Source organism: Solenopsis invicta, chromosome 10 (genome assembly GCF_016802725.1).
Source record: "Solenopsis invicta isolate M01_SB chromosome 10, UNIL_Sinv_3.0, whole genome shotgun sequence".
Classification (NCBI taxonomy): domain Eukaryota; kingdom Metazoa; phylum Arthropoda; class Insecta; order Hymenoptera; family Formicidae; genus Solenopsis; species Solenopsis invicta.
The window spans coordinates 15,157,491-15,177,056 of record NC_052673.1 but is presented as its reverse complement, the minus strand read 5'-3'; the positions used below and the strand labels follow the sequence as shown (position 1 = coordinate 15,177,056).

At 32.3% G+C, this 19,566-nt stretch overlaps 2 protein-coding genes across 9 annotated transcripts in view; one reads left to right on the top strand and one right to left on the bottom strand.

Moving 5' to 3' along the window:
- Positions 1 to 3,476, top strand: part of LOC105197869 — a 46,563-nt gene extending 43,087 nt beyond the window's left edge. For all 4 annotated transcript variants that reach the window (XM_011164456.3, XM_039454098.1, XM_039454099.1 and 1 more), the window contains exon 7: positions 322 to 3,476. In XM_011164456.3, the coding sequence (XP_011162758.2) occupies positions 322 to 2,667 (2,346 nt within the window). In that variant the 3' untranslated portion in view covers positions 2,668 to 3,476. The remainder of the gene's footprint in view (positions 1 to 321) is intronic.
- A 354-nt stretch (positions 3,477 to 3,830) lies between these two features.
- Positions 3,831 to 19,556, bottom strand: LOC105197870 (mitogen-activated protein kinase kinase kinase kinase 5). 5 transcript variants are annotated; one of them, XR_005575643.1, is made up of 21 exons: positions 19,179 to 19,556; positions 19,043 to 19,100; positions 18,474 to 18,629; positions 18,052 to 18,284; positions 17,699 to 17,962; positions 17,394 to 17,589; positions 17,200 to 17,303; positions 16,961 to 17,028; positions 15,194 to 15,232; positions 14,013 to 14,066; positions 13,245 to 13,312; positions 13,007 to 13,153; positions 12,674 to 12,849; positions 12,267 to 12,471; positions 11,994 to 12,177; positions 11,527 to 11,804; positions 11,306 to 11,389; positions 11,139 to 11,231; positions 10,909 to 11,035; positions 10,387 to 10,585; positions 3,831 to 9,141 (listed from the first exon to the last, which is right to left on the bottom strand). XR_005575643.1 is itself a non-coding variant. In XM_011164458.3 (20 exons), the coding sequence occupies exons 1-20, from the start codon at positions 19,290 to 19,292 to the stop codon at positions 10,486 to 10,488; spliced, it is 2,748 nt and encodes a 915-aa protein (XP_011162760.1). In that variant the 5' UTR covers positions 19,293 to 19,556; the 3' UTR covers positions 3,831 to 10,485. The 5 variants fall into 5 exon arrangements, 4 of the variants coding, with proteins under 4 accessions (XP_011162760.1, XP_011162762.1, XP_025993204.1 ...); XM_011164458.3 differs by having other exon boundaries at positions 3,831 to 10,585; XM_011164460.3 differs by lacking the exon at positions 14,013 to 14,066 and having other exon boundaries at positions 3,831 to 10,585.
- Between the last annotated feature and the right edge of the window lie 10 nt (positions 19,557 to 19,566).

The window sequence follows — 19,566 nt, the reverse complement described above, 5'->3', positions numbered from 1 at the left end:
AAAAATAATTCTTTATTGATTTATTTTTTAAATTATATATTCTGTTAATTCTTATTTTTTTTAATTAAATTTTGATTTAATTATTTTAGGCATTTTTAGTTTTTACTATTTTTTTATTTTATTTTTGTTAATTTTTATTTCTTTTTATTCTAAGCAAATTGCAATATAAATAAACACAAAAAATGCAATTTTTAAAATATAAAAAAAATGTTTAGTAGGCATTAATCACCTTAGAAATTATAGATACTATTAATATAACGATCCGGTATGCGAAAAACAATGAAATGTACAATCCTGGCAAATCTGTTCAAATGTATTTAGGATCGATTCACCGGTTGGAGACGAAAATCCGAGCCAGGCTTTCAGTCGTATGTTTGTCTTGACAACTCGGACGAGGAGCAAAAGGAGGATGCCGTTGGCGAGACTCAATCTGCTACGGTCGAGACTGAAGAAGCTCCCGAGAATCTTACCGAGGAGGTGAATCAGACAGCAACGTTGAACTCCTCGCCACTGGACGAAACCAAAGACATTAACAACGAACAACACGCTAATTCGGCGCAAACAGTCGAAGAGATCGTCGGTCACATTCTCATGCAGAATCAAGAGTTCCAGAAGTTGCTGGAGAAACAGAGGACCAGCAGCATTATCAACGTGCGCCAGCAACGCTTCAACAAGCGTATCTCGGCGGACACGTCAGACGAAAGTGATTCAGAAAACGCTAATTATACCAACTCGACCAACCACCACAACAACAATAAATTAGGACGTTCTCGGGCGACGCATCGGGAGCAGCGACTGATCAGGACGAACAACGCGTGGAATTTATTATCCTCGCCACCGGCGCGCGAGAACCAGCAGCCACTGCAACTTCTCTATGACAATCTAAAAACTACTCAAAAATCGACGGAAACGATCGCGTATAATGGTAAAACGAACCAATTGCACGACAGACGAACTTCTTTTGAGACGTTCAAGCGACAGAGCATCGTCTCCGAGAGCAAAGTGATCAAGACAGCGCTATGTATTCGCGAGAATTCAACGTCGATGGGCAACGAAGAAATTGTCACGTCATCTGCGGCAACACGCGTGACGAATCACCGGGCGGTGGAGCAAAAAGAGATCAATTCTATTGCCATGACAGAACTGATCGAAAGGGATGAATCGGAACAACGTGACGAGAGAAGCGGCGCGAACGATATGGAAAGCGCCGAGTCTAAGGGCTTCGGCAACTATGATAATTTGCAGCACGTCTGGGAAGGTCTACGGACAGTGAAGGGTGATGTCGATGGCAACGATAGTCCGACCCAGCCCGCCGTTTGGCTCACAAAACTGTGTGAGGGCCTGCCCACCTCGCCGCCTAAATCCGGTTCGTTGCCACGAAGCTTTCAGATAAGTCCAAATTCGCAACCGACAAGCGTAACGAAGTCGCGCTTCCTGCAGCGGGACGGCAAACCAATGAGCGAGCGACCGTTTACGATTGCATCCGACAAACCAGCGGAGATCAATCTGGAGGACATGGAGAGGTACGCGTCCACGTGCCAGCCGGAAGGCAGGATTGCCAAGTTCCCCATGCCCGCCACTTCGACAAGCTCCAGTTCGTCGACCTTCTTCTGTTCGTTAGAAGACACACGATTGACCGACGATACTTACTCCGACGTGCGATCTATATCTGCCAGCGGCAATGCGAATATTCATCCAGACCACAAGATCTATCGAGCAAACGGCAGCGGCAGTACGATTTTCCGGAGTGTTTTTAAAGCGGGCAGCCGGTTACAGGGCCGTCTAAGAAACACCATGAGCACAGAAACGCTCGAATGCAATGATGAGGTCGAACGTACACGCTATTTCCGCGCGTTGAGTTCCGGAGGTAAGTACCCGAAGAAGCGGACTAAGCAGGCAAAGCAACACGCAAGGGAACCGTCCTCGGATGTGGAGGAACTACTCGGTTGCTCGAATGATTCACGGGTTCCCCAACTTTACTACAAGCAAGGTAGTTCTAGTCTGGGCGCTAGAATTGCTCAGTCGGACTATGCTGATCCAAAGATCCTCTTCACTGAAAATAAACGCATGCAATCCTCTTCCGTTAATGACATTAATCAGTCTAAGAAAATCGCCGAGTTGGAGAGGAGAGACTGCGAAGGGGAGACGGATAACAAGGATACAGAGCGTCCTGAGAGCGAGACGGACAGCTTTTATGAGAAGAGCTTTGAAACAATCGAGAATTACGCGGACGGTGACGTAGATGAGGCGTTTCGGGACAGTGCAATATTTAGCGACGTCGATGAGGTATTCGTGATACGGCAGTCGACACCGGTAACGACGAGAACAACAATGACAACAGCAATGTCAACGGCAAAGACGAAGATTGCGCCGCCGGTACCTGTCAAAAAGAAACAAGAACTTTCGTTGACGAGGTGCAAGCCGAACATTGCGCAGAAGCCGGATTACTTGAAGATAAGATCACTCTTAGCGAGAGGACATGCTGCTGGTGATTTGGAAACCAGGGTTACTGCGAGACTGGTGAACGTGACTCAACCACTGAATAGTTCATCAAATGGTTACAATAGAAACATCGAGATAGATAGAGATGATGTTTCCGCAGGACAGAGTCAAGCTGGTTGGGTACGGAAGATAGTAGGTCAATTGCAAGGTCATATTGAAACGTGATCTGTATTTGTAAATATGGTCTACGGGATGAGAATTACACATGTCACAAGTCAATAGATATCTTGAGTCATAATCGACGTACGTCATGTGGATAAAAGTGAAGCAAATATTTTTGTCAAGAGTAGAAAAGCGCAATGTATTTTAAATCAATTTTTTGATCGTCGATTTTATAGGAAAGCATACAAATGATTACTTTGACATGCTTCATCCTGTAATAACATAGCAATGTTATCTAAGAAATTATTTTTATGTATATAAAAAAATTTTGTAACAAAATAAAAATAGAAATAATTTGATACAAAACGTATATGCATGTAATTAAAGAAAAAAAGTATTATTTTGATTAAAATAAATTAAAAAAGAATAAGTTATTTGAAAAATGTGCAATCAAAAGTTTTATTTTATGAAGTATAAATAAAAGTAATTTTTTAATATTTCTATTTTTATATTCTGATATTTTTTTATATCGATAAAAAAGTAAAAACATTTGCTTCGCTTTGTTCATACCGTGGTGCCGTGATGTTAGAAAGCTAATTGGAGTCCTATTTTAATGTTTTTTCACATGTGCCTGAAAAATAACATTGACATAACGTGATACCATTATTTTATAATAAATTTATATTTTAATGTGTGTTTGATGCGCGCATAAATAAAAAAGGCGCACGTTCACGTTCATGTTATCGTCGTAGGAACGTAAAAAAGTTAATATTCACCTATAGACTGTTGTATGTTAAGTATTGTTTGATATTACTTATGTTATATAGAGCAAAAGAAACAGTTTTTAATTAAACAAAATATTTGTAAAACTATTTAGCGTTGTGTTTAATTAAAAAAGTCATCAGTTAAACTGTACTTTAAGAATGAATTTGAGAATGCAAGTTTTCGCGTGTGTATCATTGAAACGAATTTTATTCTCCACTATTTTTCTTTATTATTTCAGGATATAACTGTGACTTTTTAAGTTGTGGTGTTACCATGATCAATAATTAAAATAGTGGCAATAAAAGAATGTATTTGTAATATGTTATTATGTTAGGTAAAAAATAATGTGAGGTTTCATGTACACATAAAAATGCTGCTGTTTATTTTTGAATTCCGTTTCGAGCAAAGTCTCATTATCAGTGTGCTCAAGTGTATAGCTTTTTAGGTAAGTATCTCTACAGTTTTTTTCCTTAGACAGATTTTATTACGAGACGGTCTATTTACAGAAGTTTGGCTAGTTGCTTTTATAGATACAGGTAAATTATATATAAATATGTTTATAACTATAAATTATTCTTACAATGTTGCATTTATATAAAAAATGACTAAAATAAGGGTTCGGCGAACGCAAGTGTAACATATATACGTTATACACATTATATACAGCTTTCATAATTACAAGACTTAGTCACACTAGTATAATTCTAATTAATATTTATAAGAAACTCCTATACTCTTCTTCCGTTAATACTTCTCGTTAATACGCAGCTTTTGACTATAAAGAATAAATTAACGTTTATTTCTTTTACAATAAGTCTCTGACAGTGTAACTAGAAATTGTCTTTCATCGTTCAATTTCCGCTATCTGTGCTTTGATAAATTTTGGAGAAAAGCGCATTACTCTTTAAATAAATAATTACGCGAGCGTTAAATGTTGTAACGGAGTAACACTTAGTGAGAATTTTATACAGCAGAAGGTCCTTATTTCTAAAATCTCTGTACGATGTAACACGTTATATCTCTTTTTTTAATCGCTTCCCTAATTTCCAGTTGTAAGAATAATTTTAATCATTCATTGCGTTATATATTTATCGCTACGGCTTTGGTTACTAACTACTGATATATCGGCAATTCGTATCTTCAACACCGGCTAATTAACAAAATTATCGGAATCCATTCTATTTTAGATTAATGAATACCTCTTCGAATTTACAATATATATATATATGTCAAGAAATTTTATTAAATATATTTATATATATATATGTATATATGTATATATATATATATATTTCTCTTTTATTCATTTTACGTAATTCACGAATTTGCCTCTCAAAATATTTTTTATATCTCTGTTATATGCGAATAACGCATATAAGTTGTTAATCATCTTCATCTTCTTGATCGAAAATAATGGTAAGCCATATGTGCATGTATTCGATCTTCTATCCCTTGGATCCTTATCCGTATTGAAATATAAGCGACGTTTTTCTTTAAACCAATGTGATATTAGAATACCAAAAATATGGATTTTCATTTTGATACTGAGATCCTTGTATCCTAAAATAAATAATTGATTTCATAAGGAAAAGTTTCTTCGATAATTTTTTAATATAATAGAGTAAAATGCATATATAATCAAGAATTAAACAATCATTTGCATTTTAAAAATCTTAACGTATTTCAGAAAATCCCGAAAAAAGAGTAAAATTTTTAATATCTTATCGAATAGATGTTCCAATTTGATGTGACCAGTGTTTCTAATTTTATAAATTTTATTTACATTTAAAGTAACAACTGAAGAACGTCAAAGATGATGTGTATTAAAGTGATACTTTTAAAGAGCAATTAATTCAGATCCGAAATCTGAATAGATCCGAAGGACAGATGAAGGAATAAACTGTCGTCATTACTGTCTCATTACATTTGCTATGTTAATTTCGAAGTTTCAGATACGGAAAAATAAAAAAATTTTGAAACCTAAACATCCGTATGTAGAGGCAAACCATCAATATGGTCGGTGTACAGGTACATTTTATCGCTGATTAATTGTCCTAGCACTTATAGGTGTACATGTCTGCACAGAAAAAATTTTTTAAAGATTGCTAGAAAGAGTACGGGTATATGACACTGCAAATAAGATGCAACAGCTGATTAGCAGAATATTATCGCATATTCCTATTTTGTTACTTGAGCATTTTTTTTAAACAATATTTTTTAAAATTTTATTCCATTCAGATAATAAATTTTAATGTATTACACAAGTCTTAAAAAATGCTAAAAATATAAGTTATTTATTCTATAAATCTCGTAGAGCAAAAAATTACTCGTAAATTGCACAAGTTCAATTTTTATTCTATAGAAGTTTTTACTTTTTGAGTGACGTTTAACTGTATAAGATTTAGATACTGATTGTATAAAATTAAGGAAGCAAGCATCGATGTGCCTTACACCCGTACTTCTAATTCTTCTATTCTGATGTGAAAATAAAATTCTCATTTGTATGTATGATCGCGAGCAAAGTTTGGATATGTGAAATCTACACAAACCGTGTGTATCTTTGCGTGTATGTGTCTTTCTCTTGCTCTCTCATTCTCACAAGTCTAACGCTTGGTCTGTGACACGGGATTAAACTAATTGTTTCTTTCTAATTTTTCTTTTCTTCACTTTTTACTAATTTGTCCGTTCTATAAAGTCAAAGATTTAATGCTATGTACCTTTATGTCGATGTGTCTACCTTTTCTTTCTCTTATGATTTGTGTACGACGCGACGCTCCGAATAAAATTATTGTCTTTACAATACAAAAAGTCACATCAGGTAACATTGCAGTTACTATTTACCGTTATTATCAAAATATCTCACGAATATATATGTCTTTGGAAAGAAGTAGAACTCTTACGCAAATAATCATCCACATGGGAACGAAATAATTCTATCCTTCCATTTGATACCCTTGAATTTTCTTTAAGTAGCACTTAAATTGCTTTTTTCAGGCTAACTTTCTCAATTGAATTATATCTTGCCTAAAATAAAAATAACTCATCTTTCTTTCCCGACACAATCTTCATTCTCCTAAACAATCACAATTTGAGAACGTCGCAAAAAAAATTAGAGATTATCTTGTTGCAAAAAAAATTCATGCTTCATGCATTAATTCGCTCGAATAATTTTCTTAATATTAACAAAGCTGGGTTGCTAGATAAATCGACGGACACTATCAAATACGTTGCTAATATTGCGAATACATTTAACATGTCTAGCATACGATGTGTTATTTGCAAATATGTACGGGAAGACACATAGCACGTTCTATATTTAGTATATGTGAATAACGTGTAGTCAGCGCAGAATTTGATTAAATGATTGACTTGGTGTTTGATTGCATTAAGAGCAACGATTACAATTATGTATTACGAATGGGTTTCCGCGTTTTCGCATCTGCATTGTATTCACGTTATTTTTACTTAATTAAATAGAATAAATTACCGATCATGTGCTAATGAACTGCCAGCAAAATGGAGTTTTTTTTCATCCGCAAGCATGTGACTGAGAAAGTTATCTTTAAATCCTTCTAGAGAACGTTATGAAGGTTTGAATTTTCTTTGCCGTAAATGTAAAGCATAATATTATCAGGGTAAACTGTACTGTTTTGAACAAAGGTCTAAACACCTATTTCCGCCACAAAGCGACTTAGTAAAAACAACAAAATTCACGGATTCTCGCATAATTTCGCTAATATATTAAGTTTGGTTTTTTTGATATAGTACTTTCTTCAGCAATCTACTCTTTCTAGTACAAGAGCAAATGTCCATATAAAATATTAAAATAGTTTAACATTCGCGAATAATTATACATTTTACTTTGACGATTCTTTACAATTCAATTTACATATCGCTTAAAATATGCAAATTAAAGATATTAACTTGCAAGATCTTGACGGCAGAAATTGGAAAAAGTGCTAGATATTATATTTATATTTTTAAAATAAATGTGCCTCATATATGCAACCTATGCCGAGCATTAAGCCTATTGCACAATGAAAAGTATAGACAATAGCAACGGGAAATAAGGAACAGTTCAATACGTTAAATAAGGAAAACATATAAAGCATTCTTTGTTCAACATATTGAATTGTTGATTATTTCATATTCTCTCTATTCCGTTCATTGTGTCTGGGACTTTAGTTTGTAAATCAAATAAAGTACATATACCTTATGTAATCTCACAAGGCTAATTTTTGAAAAAACTTCTGATCTTCTTACAACTAGATATACGATCATTTGATTTTAATACATTAACGCTCAATTTTGTCGGAACATTTTTTCATATTAATTATTTTACAAGCTAATTTTTATTTGCGCGTTATTTGCTTGCGTTATCAAGATATAATTGAATAAATCATTGCACAATTAAATCCTTCTAATAAATAGATATTAGAAAGCATTATTAAATTCCAGCATTGATCCTGCAAGAAAATATAAGTATTACAGCGGCACTATAATAAGATAACGACGAAATAATCTGTGTATTTAATAACAATTAATAGTGCTATTAGTGATTATGATTTATAATTGGTCAAATATTCCAGATAAGAAAAGGAATGTTTTCAATATTGTCAATCTACAAGTGTCGAATTATGAGATTGGTTATGGACCTCGGCAACAAATAATCGGAAATATTCAAAATTACGCAAGCAAATAAAGTTTCGTTAAATTAAATTAAATGACGTTGAAAATCAATCAAATCAAGTTAAAAATTTTACAAAACGTAAAACGAACGACTGTCTTTCATCATGCTTAAATCCTACGTATTTTTTCTTTTCAAAATATTAAAAAAAATTCTATTGTAAAACGAAGAAATGCATTTCTCCCAGTCTTAAGACCGATCACATGAAAGTTATTCCGCTTGTCGCTTCACACACATACATATATATATATATATATATATATATATATATATATATACACACGGTCATATAGTCATCACAAAAAATTACCGGATATAAAGAGCGGCTAAAAAAAAAAACAGATTTACGCATTGTGCTCTCTGACGCAGTTATATATGACTGATTTATAGAAAGAGTACTCGAACAATAAAAATTGCAAAAATTGGACTTTGATACCAAATCACAGATGAAAAAAATGATCATCTCGTTATTCTGTTTTGCTTGAGTACTCCTTCTTGTCGCATATATCACAATAACGCTTCATTAAAGCACTACTATAACTCGATGAGAAATTCACGCTGTGCCGAGCATTACTTCATAAAATAACGTAAATCAATTATAGATTGCCATCGCGAGCAAATCAAGCTGTTAATAATCGCAAAAATGTATCGTCGTTATTGCAATCGCATTAACGTTGCGTAGCAAGCAAAACGCTATAACAAATGCGCAGACAAATGTTCTCAAGATAGGTAAACACCCACAATCGTTGTCGTCGCGCAAATATTGGCCGTGTTTTTTATTTACAATCGTCCAAAATTAGAGACACTGATGAACATAGTGTCTTAATAAAGATACCTTCGAGGTGATCCCATGCCTGATAAAATGAAGCTTGAGTAGTATAAGTTTGATACACACATCGAGGATGTGACATTAATACGAGAGAATTTTGTACTGTGTATACATGTATACACAATATTATATAATTTTTTTCTGTGGGAAATATATTCGTTTCTATGGAATTCTTCAAAAATGTTTTTATACCGCTATACATTAATTATCTACTTTCCTTATATATCGTTGTCGTTTCTTCTATGATCTGTTGTTTCTGAAAGAAAATATAAGAAGGCGTCATGCTTCTAATAAATCGTGAATAATTTTTTTCTCAACATGGAAGATTCAAAAGATTCCTTTTTTTGGATTCTTTCAGTTAAGAACGGTAAAAAGCAAAAGATTTTTGTAAAATATTTAAATAAAATTGAATAAAAATATTATACGTATTTCGTTTTCAATCTCCAATTTTATCTTTTATACATAAAATTATAGGAGATATTCCCATCCGAATGCAGCGATAACGTTTTAACCTTCGAAAACTACGCGATCTCTTGTAAGAATATAAATATCGTCTCGTCTAATAATCCCATAATCGTTAAAAATACAAACACGTTAAAATCTTACTCTATTAAACACTATTATAATTAATTCGGTTCTCGAAGGCTAAAAGCTATTAAATATAAGTTCAGAAAGTTCTAGAAAGAGAAAAACTGGAAATATATCATTTGTACAACACTACAAGAGCTTTGTTACTTTCGCGCATTCAAAGCAATGCAATGCAACGATTCTCTTGCGGTAAGATGATATGCTAGCTAATTTTACTATCAAAATGTCGAAAAAGCACGGAGAATATTTTCCATAAAATACGCTCTTGTAAAGTCATTAAAATTTATTTACTACCAAAAAATATTTAAAATAAAATCAAAATCTCGGAAATTGATTGTTCTGTTTTTATTTGCTATATGTCGTTGTAGAGATTATAGAAAGATGAATTTGAAGAAAAATATCACATAGTTATATTATCATTAATATACGTCGATTGATTACTTTGGACCACTTGATGCGGCTTTTCTTTCATTTTCATAGCTTCTTAGACATCCCGAGATTTTATTTTAGATCTCTCTTTATAATTTTATAATTTGTAAGAGCGTAGTTTATACATATAGCTAAATATACTAGTAAATCGCCTTTATTCGATACCATTCGAAATAGTGCGATTATCATAAGCTTTATTTGATCAGGCATAAGGATAATTTTGCATACTGTCTATCCTTTTACTAAATTCGCTATTCCTCCTCATTATGGCTTCACTTGTATCTAATGCAAATACTGCCTAGCCCTAAGACACTCGTTAAATAAAAATTATCGCGATTAACTACCAGTCTATGCGATATCGGCTACACGGAGAGACAACGACTATCGCGACGTTTAAATTGCACGCTGGTTGTACCAGTCGCACACGTATTCACGGCGGGATAATTAATTATAAAGTTTTCACCTCCGCATGTTTTAATCTCACCATTCTTGTAGCCGTTCCATGTTACATGCAATTCAATCACAAATCATGCGAGCCATCATGTAGCATGTGGTCGCGTGCTCGATATTTCAGAGTCAATGCTTAATAGCTGGCCTCGTGTCCAGCAAGAATGTACAAATCTGCGCCTTCCGATTCAGTCAATGTACCACTGTGGACCAGATGACTCTCCAACATCACAACCCTGTTCAAAATATGATTAGTTAATTCTTTTCTCTTCATATATTTAGTTCCTCTATGCCAATAAAATATTAATTATAAAATTTAATATACGATAGATCTCTGACATTATATTATTAGTAAATTATGACTCAGTATATGTTAATGTAAATTTAAAAAATATATATAAGTATTCTTCTCTAAATTACATCGATTAAACAAATTTGATAGTTCTAATAAGACAGATTAAAAAAAAAAAAGTAAATCTTGTTATTAATTATTTTTTAGTTAATGTTAAAAATTTCTATCAAATTAACATGTGATTGTTTATAATCGTTAGATACATACTTATCTGAGCCAAGTAGCCTATAAGTTCTACTTGGATCACTAATCTCTTGTGTAACTTCGCCATTCTTGAAACTTCTACCTTGCATACCATGTTTGTGGAATGCCAATACACTATCAGGTAGACAAACTGAAAATATAAATATTATTATTAATTATATTCTTTTTCTATGACATTTTATTTTGATTACAGTGTGGAGAGATTACAAATGGACAAAATGTTTTATGCTTACTGATAGATTCGATTTGAAAATTAAACTGCAGCTCTGACAACTGCTTTTTGCTAACACGCGGTTTCCCTTGTAAAGTTACCATTTTCACCACATCTATAAATACGAAAATGTTTAATTTAATAACATATCACTGTATAAAGTTTAACAGTAATAATATCCACACTCACTATCATAACAAACGAGTATTACATCTTTCTCGAATTGCGTAACGTTAATAACGTTTAAATTTTCTCGTCTTGGTATAACAGTTGCTGAAACAATATTTTTATTACAGAAGAAATGACATATTTTCTGAATTATAAAGATCAAATTTTCAGATGTTTAAAAAAAAAAAGATTGTAAATAAATAAACTGTTATAATTGTCAAATATATATGACATAAGAATACCTGAGCCGTCCATATCTTCCAATTCATCACTGTGGAACCAACTTGCTCCCGAATTCATATTAATTAAATCCAGCTTTAATTTGTTTTGTTGGTATGGCTGTTTGACCGATACACATACCATCGGATATTCCATCTCAGGTGTGATAACCATTTTAAAGACATTTAGAGGGGACGGTAGAACACAGTCAAAATGTTTTAAAAGCATAAATTTGTTCAATGGATCGTACCATTGCATTAAGAATATTCCTGCTGGCATTGCACCACATAAATATTTGTACCTACATTAGAAAATATACCGTCATTTATCATTTTATTTAACCTATAAACTTAAAAATATAATTAATTATTCCATATTAAATACCAAATTTTTCACACAAAAAAAATTATTAATATACATCAAGTTTTCTATAACTTTCTTTCATTGAAGAGTAGTACGTATATTTTACAGAGAAAATGTTTTCACTCACCCATTATATGGGTTTCTCCCAACGCAACATGTGGTACATCCCTTTGTGTCCGGCACTTTCGTAGTGAGGGCAAACTTCCTAGGGACTAATCTCTCTGGTATTTTATTCATATGCAACGAAAATCTATGAGTCTGTTTACTTAGCATTGCTAACAAGTCGTGCCTATATAACTGAGGCGTTTTTCCTATAATATACAATAATTATTCATAATATTAAAAAACTGCAAGTCAGTCTTTTATGGAGCAGGATTGACATAAATCAAGATTTGCTTACCAGAAAGAGACATGAGAACATCCTTAATAACGTACATCCAAATAGTACGTCTAGGATATAACTGGTCTATCGCAGTTTCATGGAGTTCATTCAAGTTCAAATTATAAATTCCTTCCTCCGCTGCAATCAGCAAATGCTGATCCCTTGTGTCTGGATGAATCCAACTTGCGGTACAGTGTATTCTCAGTGGACAGCCGTTAAATACCTATTAACGTTGTTGCAACAAAAATAATAAATATTTTACTAACAGTTCTGACGAAGCGGAAAAAATGTTTTTACAACATATATTTTCTGAAATTAAAGTACGTAAAATAATATAATCAAAGAATAATTTATATATAACGATAAAAAATAATTTATAATATATACCTTTTAGTGAGAAAATATAAAATCTTTCATAAACTGACCTTCGAGAAACATGCTCCCATGTGCACTTTCGGTGTGGGAGGCAATCCATTACTTATGGGTCTCGGTGGCGTGTGTCTCTTTCGATCCCTTCTCCGTGGAGGGACAGGCGGCGTGTCTGACAGTAAATCGGGACTCATACTTTCCCTATCTCGATCGGCCGATATCTCGTTGTCGCCTGAGAAAAATTATACACTAAATATTAGAGTAAATAACAATGGAATGTAACAAAGATTAGTGATCTTTCAAAACAATCTTTTCAAAAAGAGATTACGATGGACAGTACTGTCGTATAAATATTTATATTATTTAAGTGTTAAGCTCATGATGTATACCGTTTGATTGTGCAGGCTCGTCCCTAGGGCCGCTGTCCGATAATGATCGTTGGCGTTGCCCATTCACAGCTGTTAAAGACTGAGAACTATTGACGAGACCATACAATTCGTCCACGGAGCTATGACGTCTTGGGCTCGCTTGAGATCCTATACATGAATCGACTCTTTAGTTATATACATGTAAAGAAGGAAACAATATGTAAATAAAATACATGATACTTTTAATCAATTTACATACCAGACACATTATAATATGGACAATGAACTTCGCAATCATTCGAAGATTCCCCCAATGGAAGAGTAGCTCTAAAAAAAAAAACATTTAAAAAAATGTTAACGTACAATCGCTTTTTTTAAATAATTATAAAAAAAGAAACGTTAATAAAGAATGAGTAATACCTAAAAAATGAACAAACTATATATATGCTAATAATTTATATATCATAAATCATAAAATAAACAATTGGATTGTATATTCTTTTTGGAATATATAATTGCTTTTTAAATAAAAATGTCGAATAAGACGTGATGGGAAGGTAGAGATGTAAAGCTGCATTTCTAGCAAATTTTAGTACACAAGGCAATCGCGTTATTAATGTGTTAATAAGATCAAACGTAAATATAAAAACTGGTTATGGAATACATAAATAAATTTAACATAATTTAAAAATTAACACATATATTGCTAGTTAAATAAATTATACGCAGAAACAGATACGACAGCCATTAATATTCCCCGCATAATAGAATCAAACTTCTCTGTCTCTTTGTTTTGTATCTATATCATTTAATAAAAGATATTTAAATATTTGAAATGCAAATATATTAATAAAGTAATAATTAAAACTATTAAACTATAGAATTATTACTATTGCATAATACAATATGATCCTCTACATGTTTCCAAACTAATGTTTTCAATTAGTTATTCATAATAAATTATATTTTTACAATTAATTGAAAAATCGGAAATAAAACTGTTTACTGTAATTTATTATTTACTTACTGCAGGGAATATAGCTGGTCGCAATGCCCACCAACCATCGACATTGCATTCCCCCTGCACACATGTGAAATTGTGGTCATATACTATAAAATTATAAACTAGTTTTATAGTACTACTTCATGTGTGATTATGATACGCCTTGGAATTTAATAAACTCTGTTTATTGTGTCATATATAAATAAAATATATAAAAAAATAAATATTTAATAAATAATAAATACTGTTTCTGCTTTTGAAATATATCATATTTTCATATACAGAATTATTTGGATTAAACGGACATCAGCGCATTTTCCTATATAAAATATAATGTTAATATATTTCGAATAAAATATGTTAAGAAAGTCTATAGCAATCATAACTGCATGGAATTGATTTTAAACTATATCTTAAATTTCAGTGTGATAAGTAATTTTTTTTATAAATATACTAACAATTAAAGACTAATATAATGAAAAAATTTAATTAACAAACATCTTATGTTACACGTAAGTTTATATATACATATATATATAAATTTCCTTCACCAGTATAGCTGACAGAAATAGTTTCAGTAGAGTTTCGGTATGTTCAGAAAAAACTAACATGCAACAAACAACATCAAATGCGTAACAAGAAAAAAACGTATTTCATTCTATATCTATCTAAAAATTGTGCACAAGTTAATAATATTTTTCCTATAAATCACACTGTGGATTAAATTTATGGTATTGTGTTTCCTTTTTATTCATAGTTTCGGTTTTGTTATTCTATATTTATATTTGTATCATTTAATCGGTTATTTCAATGTACATAATTTCAATGTATTATTAAACTACTATATATAAACATATAATCCTTCTTTTTAAATCTAATTAATTAATTTAATCTTTTTATTAAATATGTATCACTAAGAAATTATACGATTTCAACTCAACTTAAATATGACATAAGGGATTATTTGGAAATTATATATATAATTTTAGGAGTCAAATAAAAACGAACAAAATTGAAGAAAAATGCATGTTAATATTTAAATCATGTTAATATTTGCAATAACAGAAACAAGATATCAAAGAAACGTAAGTGAATAAACGACGAATTAATCGTCTCAGTAATGCAGTTTACAAGAATTACGCACAGAATTAGGAGGTATAAGTGCAAGGTGCAAGGTGCAAGGGAAAAGGGTTACCTGCCAATACCTTAGCAACAACTCCTCATCAATGTACTGCAATAGACTCCTGTTGGGAGAAATTATTAAAATTACAAACTGATCAGAAAAATTAAAAATATACAAAGAATAATAGAAATGGTTTATAAAACAAAACTTAGGGCATAGAGTAAATGTGCTACGGGAGCAAGGACTAATAGAGGCAGGATGTAAATGTTATTTTATGGTAAAATACTATTAAAATATATCTAGAGTATAAAAGTAATTTCAATTTCTATATAAATTAAAAGACAGTCAAGGAAGTCTTACTGGAAATTCTTTCCAATACTTATGAAGTCAATTGCATAATTACAAATGCATAGAGTTAATGATTCTTTCCGTTCAATTTTATTTTAGAATAATTAATTCTAATAGACTATCTATATCAATACATACTATGTTGATGTATGTATATTTCAAAATAATCTTTATAACAAAATTCTTAATAACTTTGCTATCAGTCATGCATTATCATACAAGCAATCACATTTATTGCCTAACATGCAAAAGAGTACTATAATTTTGTATATGTGCAATATATTGTTAAGTTTCAAAAGTTGTCTATACAGTATATAATTATCTTTTTGTTATATAAAAAAATTAAATTATATATACTTGGATAAAAAATGACTAAATATTTAATATTATTACTATTCATAAATAATATGTATATTTATACAAATTATATATAATATATAAATTTTATTTGATTTATTATATTAAAAAAAATATTTTTGTTATTTACAGAGAGATTATAATTTGGTTCGTTTTAATATTATGAGATTTTTTTCTATTATTCAAAGGTAAAACAATCGAAACTTTTCAAGCGTTTTGTAGAATTAAGTAAGTGAAAATAGCACAATTCCTTTGGTATATAAAAATATATTTTTGTTATATCAAAAATAAAAAAAACTTTTCACTTCAAACCAATGTATTACCTTAACGACATACGAAATATCTCTGTGCCAGTTTTGCTACGACGTTTCGATATTTTACTTGTCTTAAGGTTCGCGCCAAGTGTACTAATACAAAAATAAATATATCTTTGAAAAATGTACTATCACAATTTTTCCAGTAAAATAAAGTTTTAATTCGTAATAAAAAAAAATAACTTGATAATGCGAGAGACAATTTTTACAGAAAACAAATCTATATTAGTCATACTAGATTCAATAATATTTTTCCAGTAGTTTTTCTATTTCGCTTTATAAAGAAAAAATTCCGTAAATTTATTAATATACTTCAGAATATGATGTGTTGCTGTTTCAAGTGTGAAGGTAATGAATATATACATTTTTCTTACTTTGACAACTAGTATGATGTGATACAAGCATAAGCACACATGCCATATGCAATGTACTTATTAGTTATTATCAGCTAAGAATAAGATGTTTGTAGTTTTTATAATACAATATATATTATATTGCTGTTTTGTTTAAGTAGTGTACATGATGATTGCATTGAATTTGTAATCTCTCTATATCTCTTTAAACAATATGTATAGAAGACCTTTCAGTATGTAATGAAAGCATAGATTACAAACATAGATTACGTTATATAAATTTATAAATCCTTTCCATATATGACGATTTTTGAGATCTTATCTTTAAATATAATGGCGTACATTTGCAATTTCGAACAAAACAGCAACTACCATATTAGTGAAAGTAATAAAGAAGCTTCGTGATATTTTCAGTGTTTTCCGCACACATCGTGTGCGATGAGAAAAATTGATGAAATATAATATAAAACAACTTACTTTTCCTGGGCGTCTTCAAACGCAGATCCAATTCCACAGTCTGGATGCACATCACAATTATGCACGGCCTATACATAAACGTAATTAGATGTAGAACATTGGCATAAGTCACACATTCATTAATTATTATAATCAATGTATTTTAAAAATGCAATAAAAATGCCGTGACTGTAATTTCTTTTTTACAAAAAGTGCATAAAACTCAGTAAATAGCATAAAACTGTCTGTAATAAACTTACCTTGACATTATTCATAATGTCCATAATATCCCACGCTGGATTACTGTCCACAGATGGCGATATGGAATCTCTATGTAATGTTCCTCCATCAATGTTGATTTGATCTGCAAGCAAATCCATAATTACGATTACATATCGTAGTATATAAAGCATATTAACTATCATTTATTATAATTATTGTCCATTAATCTTACCGTCACTATCCAGTTGCGATATAGGACTCTTTGGCCTAGGCCTTGCAGTGTGACGTGAAGCTATTCTTTGCGGAACATTGGGTACTGCCCCATCTTCATCGGCCTCCAGATCCGTAAACATATGGCTGGGATTTGACACTTTTTGCAATAATTCTAAAGCCAGTCTCTTGCTCATCTCCCCTTGGAAAAATGCGTGCTACAATTTGTAATATCTTTCATAAACTCTAATATTAATGCAATTTTATGAAAATATGTGCTTTTTGATGTGTCAAAAGCTAATTTACAAATAATAAAATAAGAATAACCTGAAGCAACTTCTCTGCAGTTGGCCTTTTCTTCGGGTTTTTTGTAAGGGCAATTTTGACAAAGTTATGGAACGTTGGACTCCATTTATCACGATCTTTCAATGTCGGTGGTTTGAAACCAGACTTTGACATAAGAAATAGAGCGCGCATTGGATGTAGATCAAACATTGGCGGCTGCAATTCTGCTAATTCAATTGCGGTTATTCCACATGCCCAAATATCGCACAATTGATTATAACCGCCTTTTCTTTCCACAGCTGCTACCTGTACATTGTAAAAATATTAACTATACTGGTCCTCAAATGTAATTGTAAAATATGTTCATTAAGTGCTATCGACAAACATGAACGTACCTCAGGTGCCATCCAGTAAGGTGTACCAATAAAACTCTTTCTCTTGTTAATTGTTGCTGTGATTTGAGCTGACACACCAAAATCTGCCAATTTTACATCACCTGCCTCCGTCAAGAGTATATTGGCACCCTTGATATCACGATGCATCTTACCCATACTATGTAAGTAAGCTAAACCAGTGAGGGTCTCTCGACACATATATGCTATTTGTATTTCTGTTAATGGTCCAGTTACTAGAAACATATTAAAATTCAATATTACAACTATTTTACAAATCAAATTTAAATAATTTAAGACTACATATCATACGTACAATATATACATATCATACATTACTTATATAACAAATATTAATCCTGACATTTATAAATTATTATAAATCTGCATTCTTTTTAAACAGTAATCAAATATTTTACACATACTATGATATATATCCTGCAATGATCCACCTCCACAATACTCCATACATATCCACAACTTATCTCTCCTTAGATAACTGCCATAATATGCTATAATATTTGGATGCCTGCAGTCCTTCATCATTAAGATCTCTTGTTGAATGATTGCAAAGTCATCACCTAAAAGATACAAAGATGTTGAAAATCATCCTGCTTTGGGTACATTCCACTTAACGTTTGCAATGTTCTTGGAATCACTTCATCCTTGTTTATTGAATATTAAACAAAGATAAATAATGTTGCGTCAAGTGGAACACACCTTTTGTAACGTTGAAATTTATATAACAGATCAGCACTTTCATCACAGGGGCAAAGTACACACAAATAGATAATCCAAATGTCAGAACATGTACAAACACTTAGTGTCTTTTGTATTCTCATGTCATTTCACATGACATACATGAAAAATTGCAATAATACTTTACATAAAAAGAGCATTTTGTGCAAAATAAAAAATCGATGAATAATTGAATGAAGGAACCAATTGCGATGACCATATGATACCAGACACACTTGATGGACATCACACTCACCTGGCTCCAGTTTGATAACCTTAATCGCCGCGAGATCGTTCATGGAGAGCCGTTTAGCCTGTGGAGAGAAAACACAGATAAGTGGTGTTTCGTCGCGATCGTTGCCAGGAGGGTCAAGCCGAGGGTCAATACCAACCTTGTAAACGTCGCCGTAGGTCCCGCTGCCTATCCTCTGGATGAGCTCGTACTCGTCCTGGGGATTCCTACGGCTTATGTCACTGGACAGTGCATTTGCGTTCACCGCAGCCATCGCGAGCGGCAAAGACGTAGCGAAAGAAAGAGAGGGAAAGAGAGAGGAGAAAGGGAGAAAAAAGCAGGACACCCGGGGCTATGTGCCGTGGATCCGTCTTTAGCGTCCGCGAACCGATGCGCGTGTACGTGCAGCCGCGTCCGGGCAGCGCAGCGGGAGCATCTAGCCTGTCGGGATGTCACACCATCCGTCGAGACGTCGCCATTGTTCACAACAGCTGAACCGCTCGTTAGCGCACGCGCGCTGGCGAGCAAGTCGAGCAACTGCTGCTAGT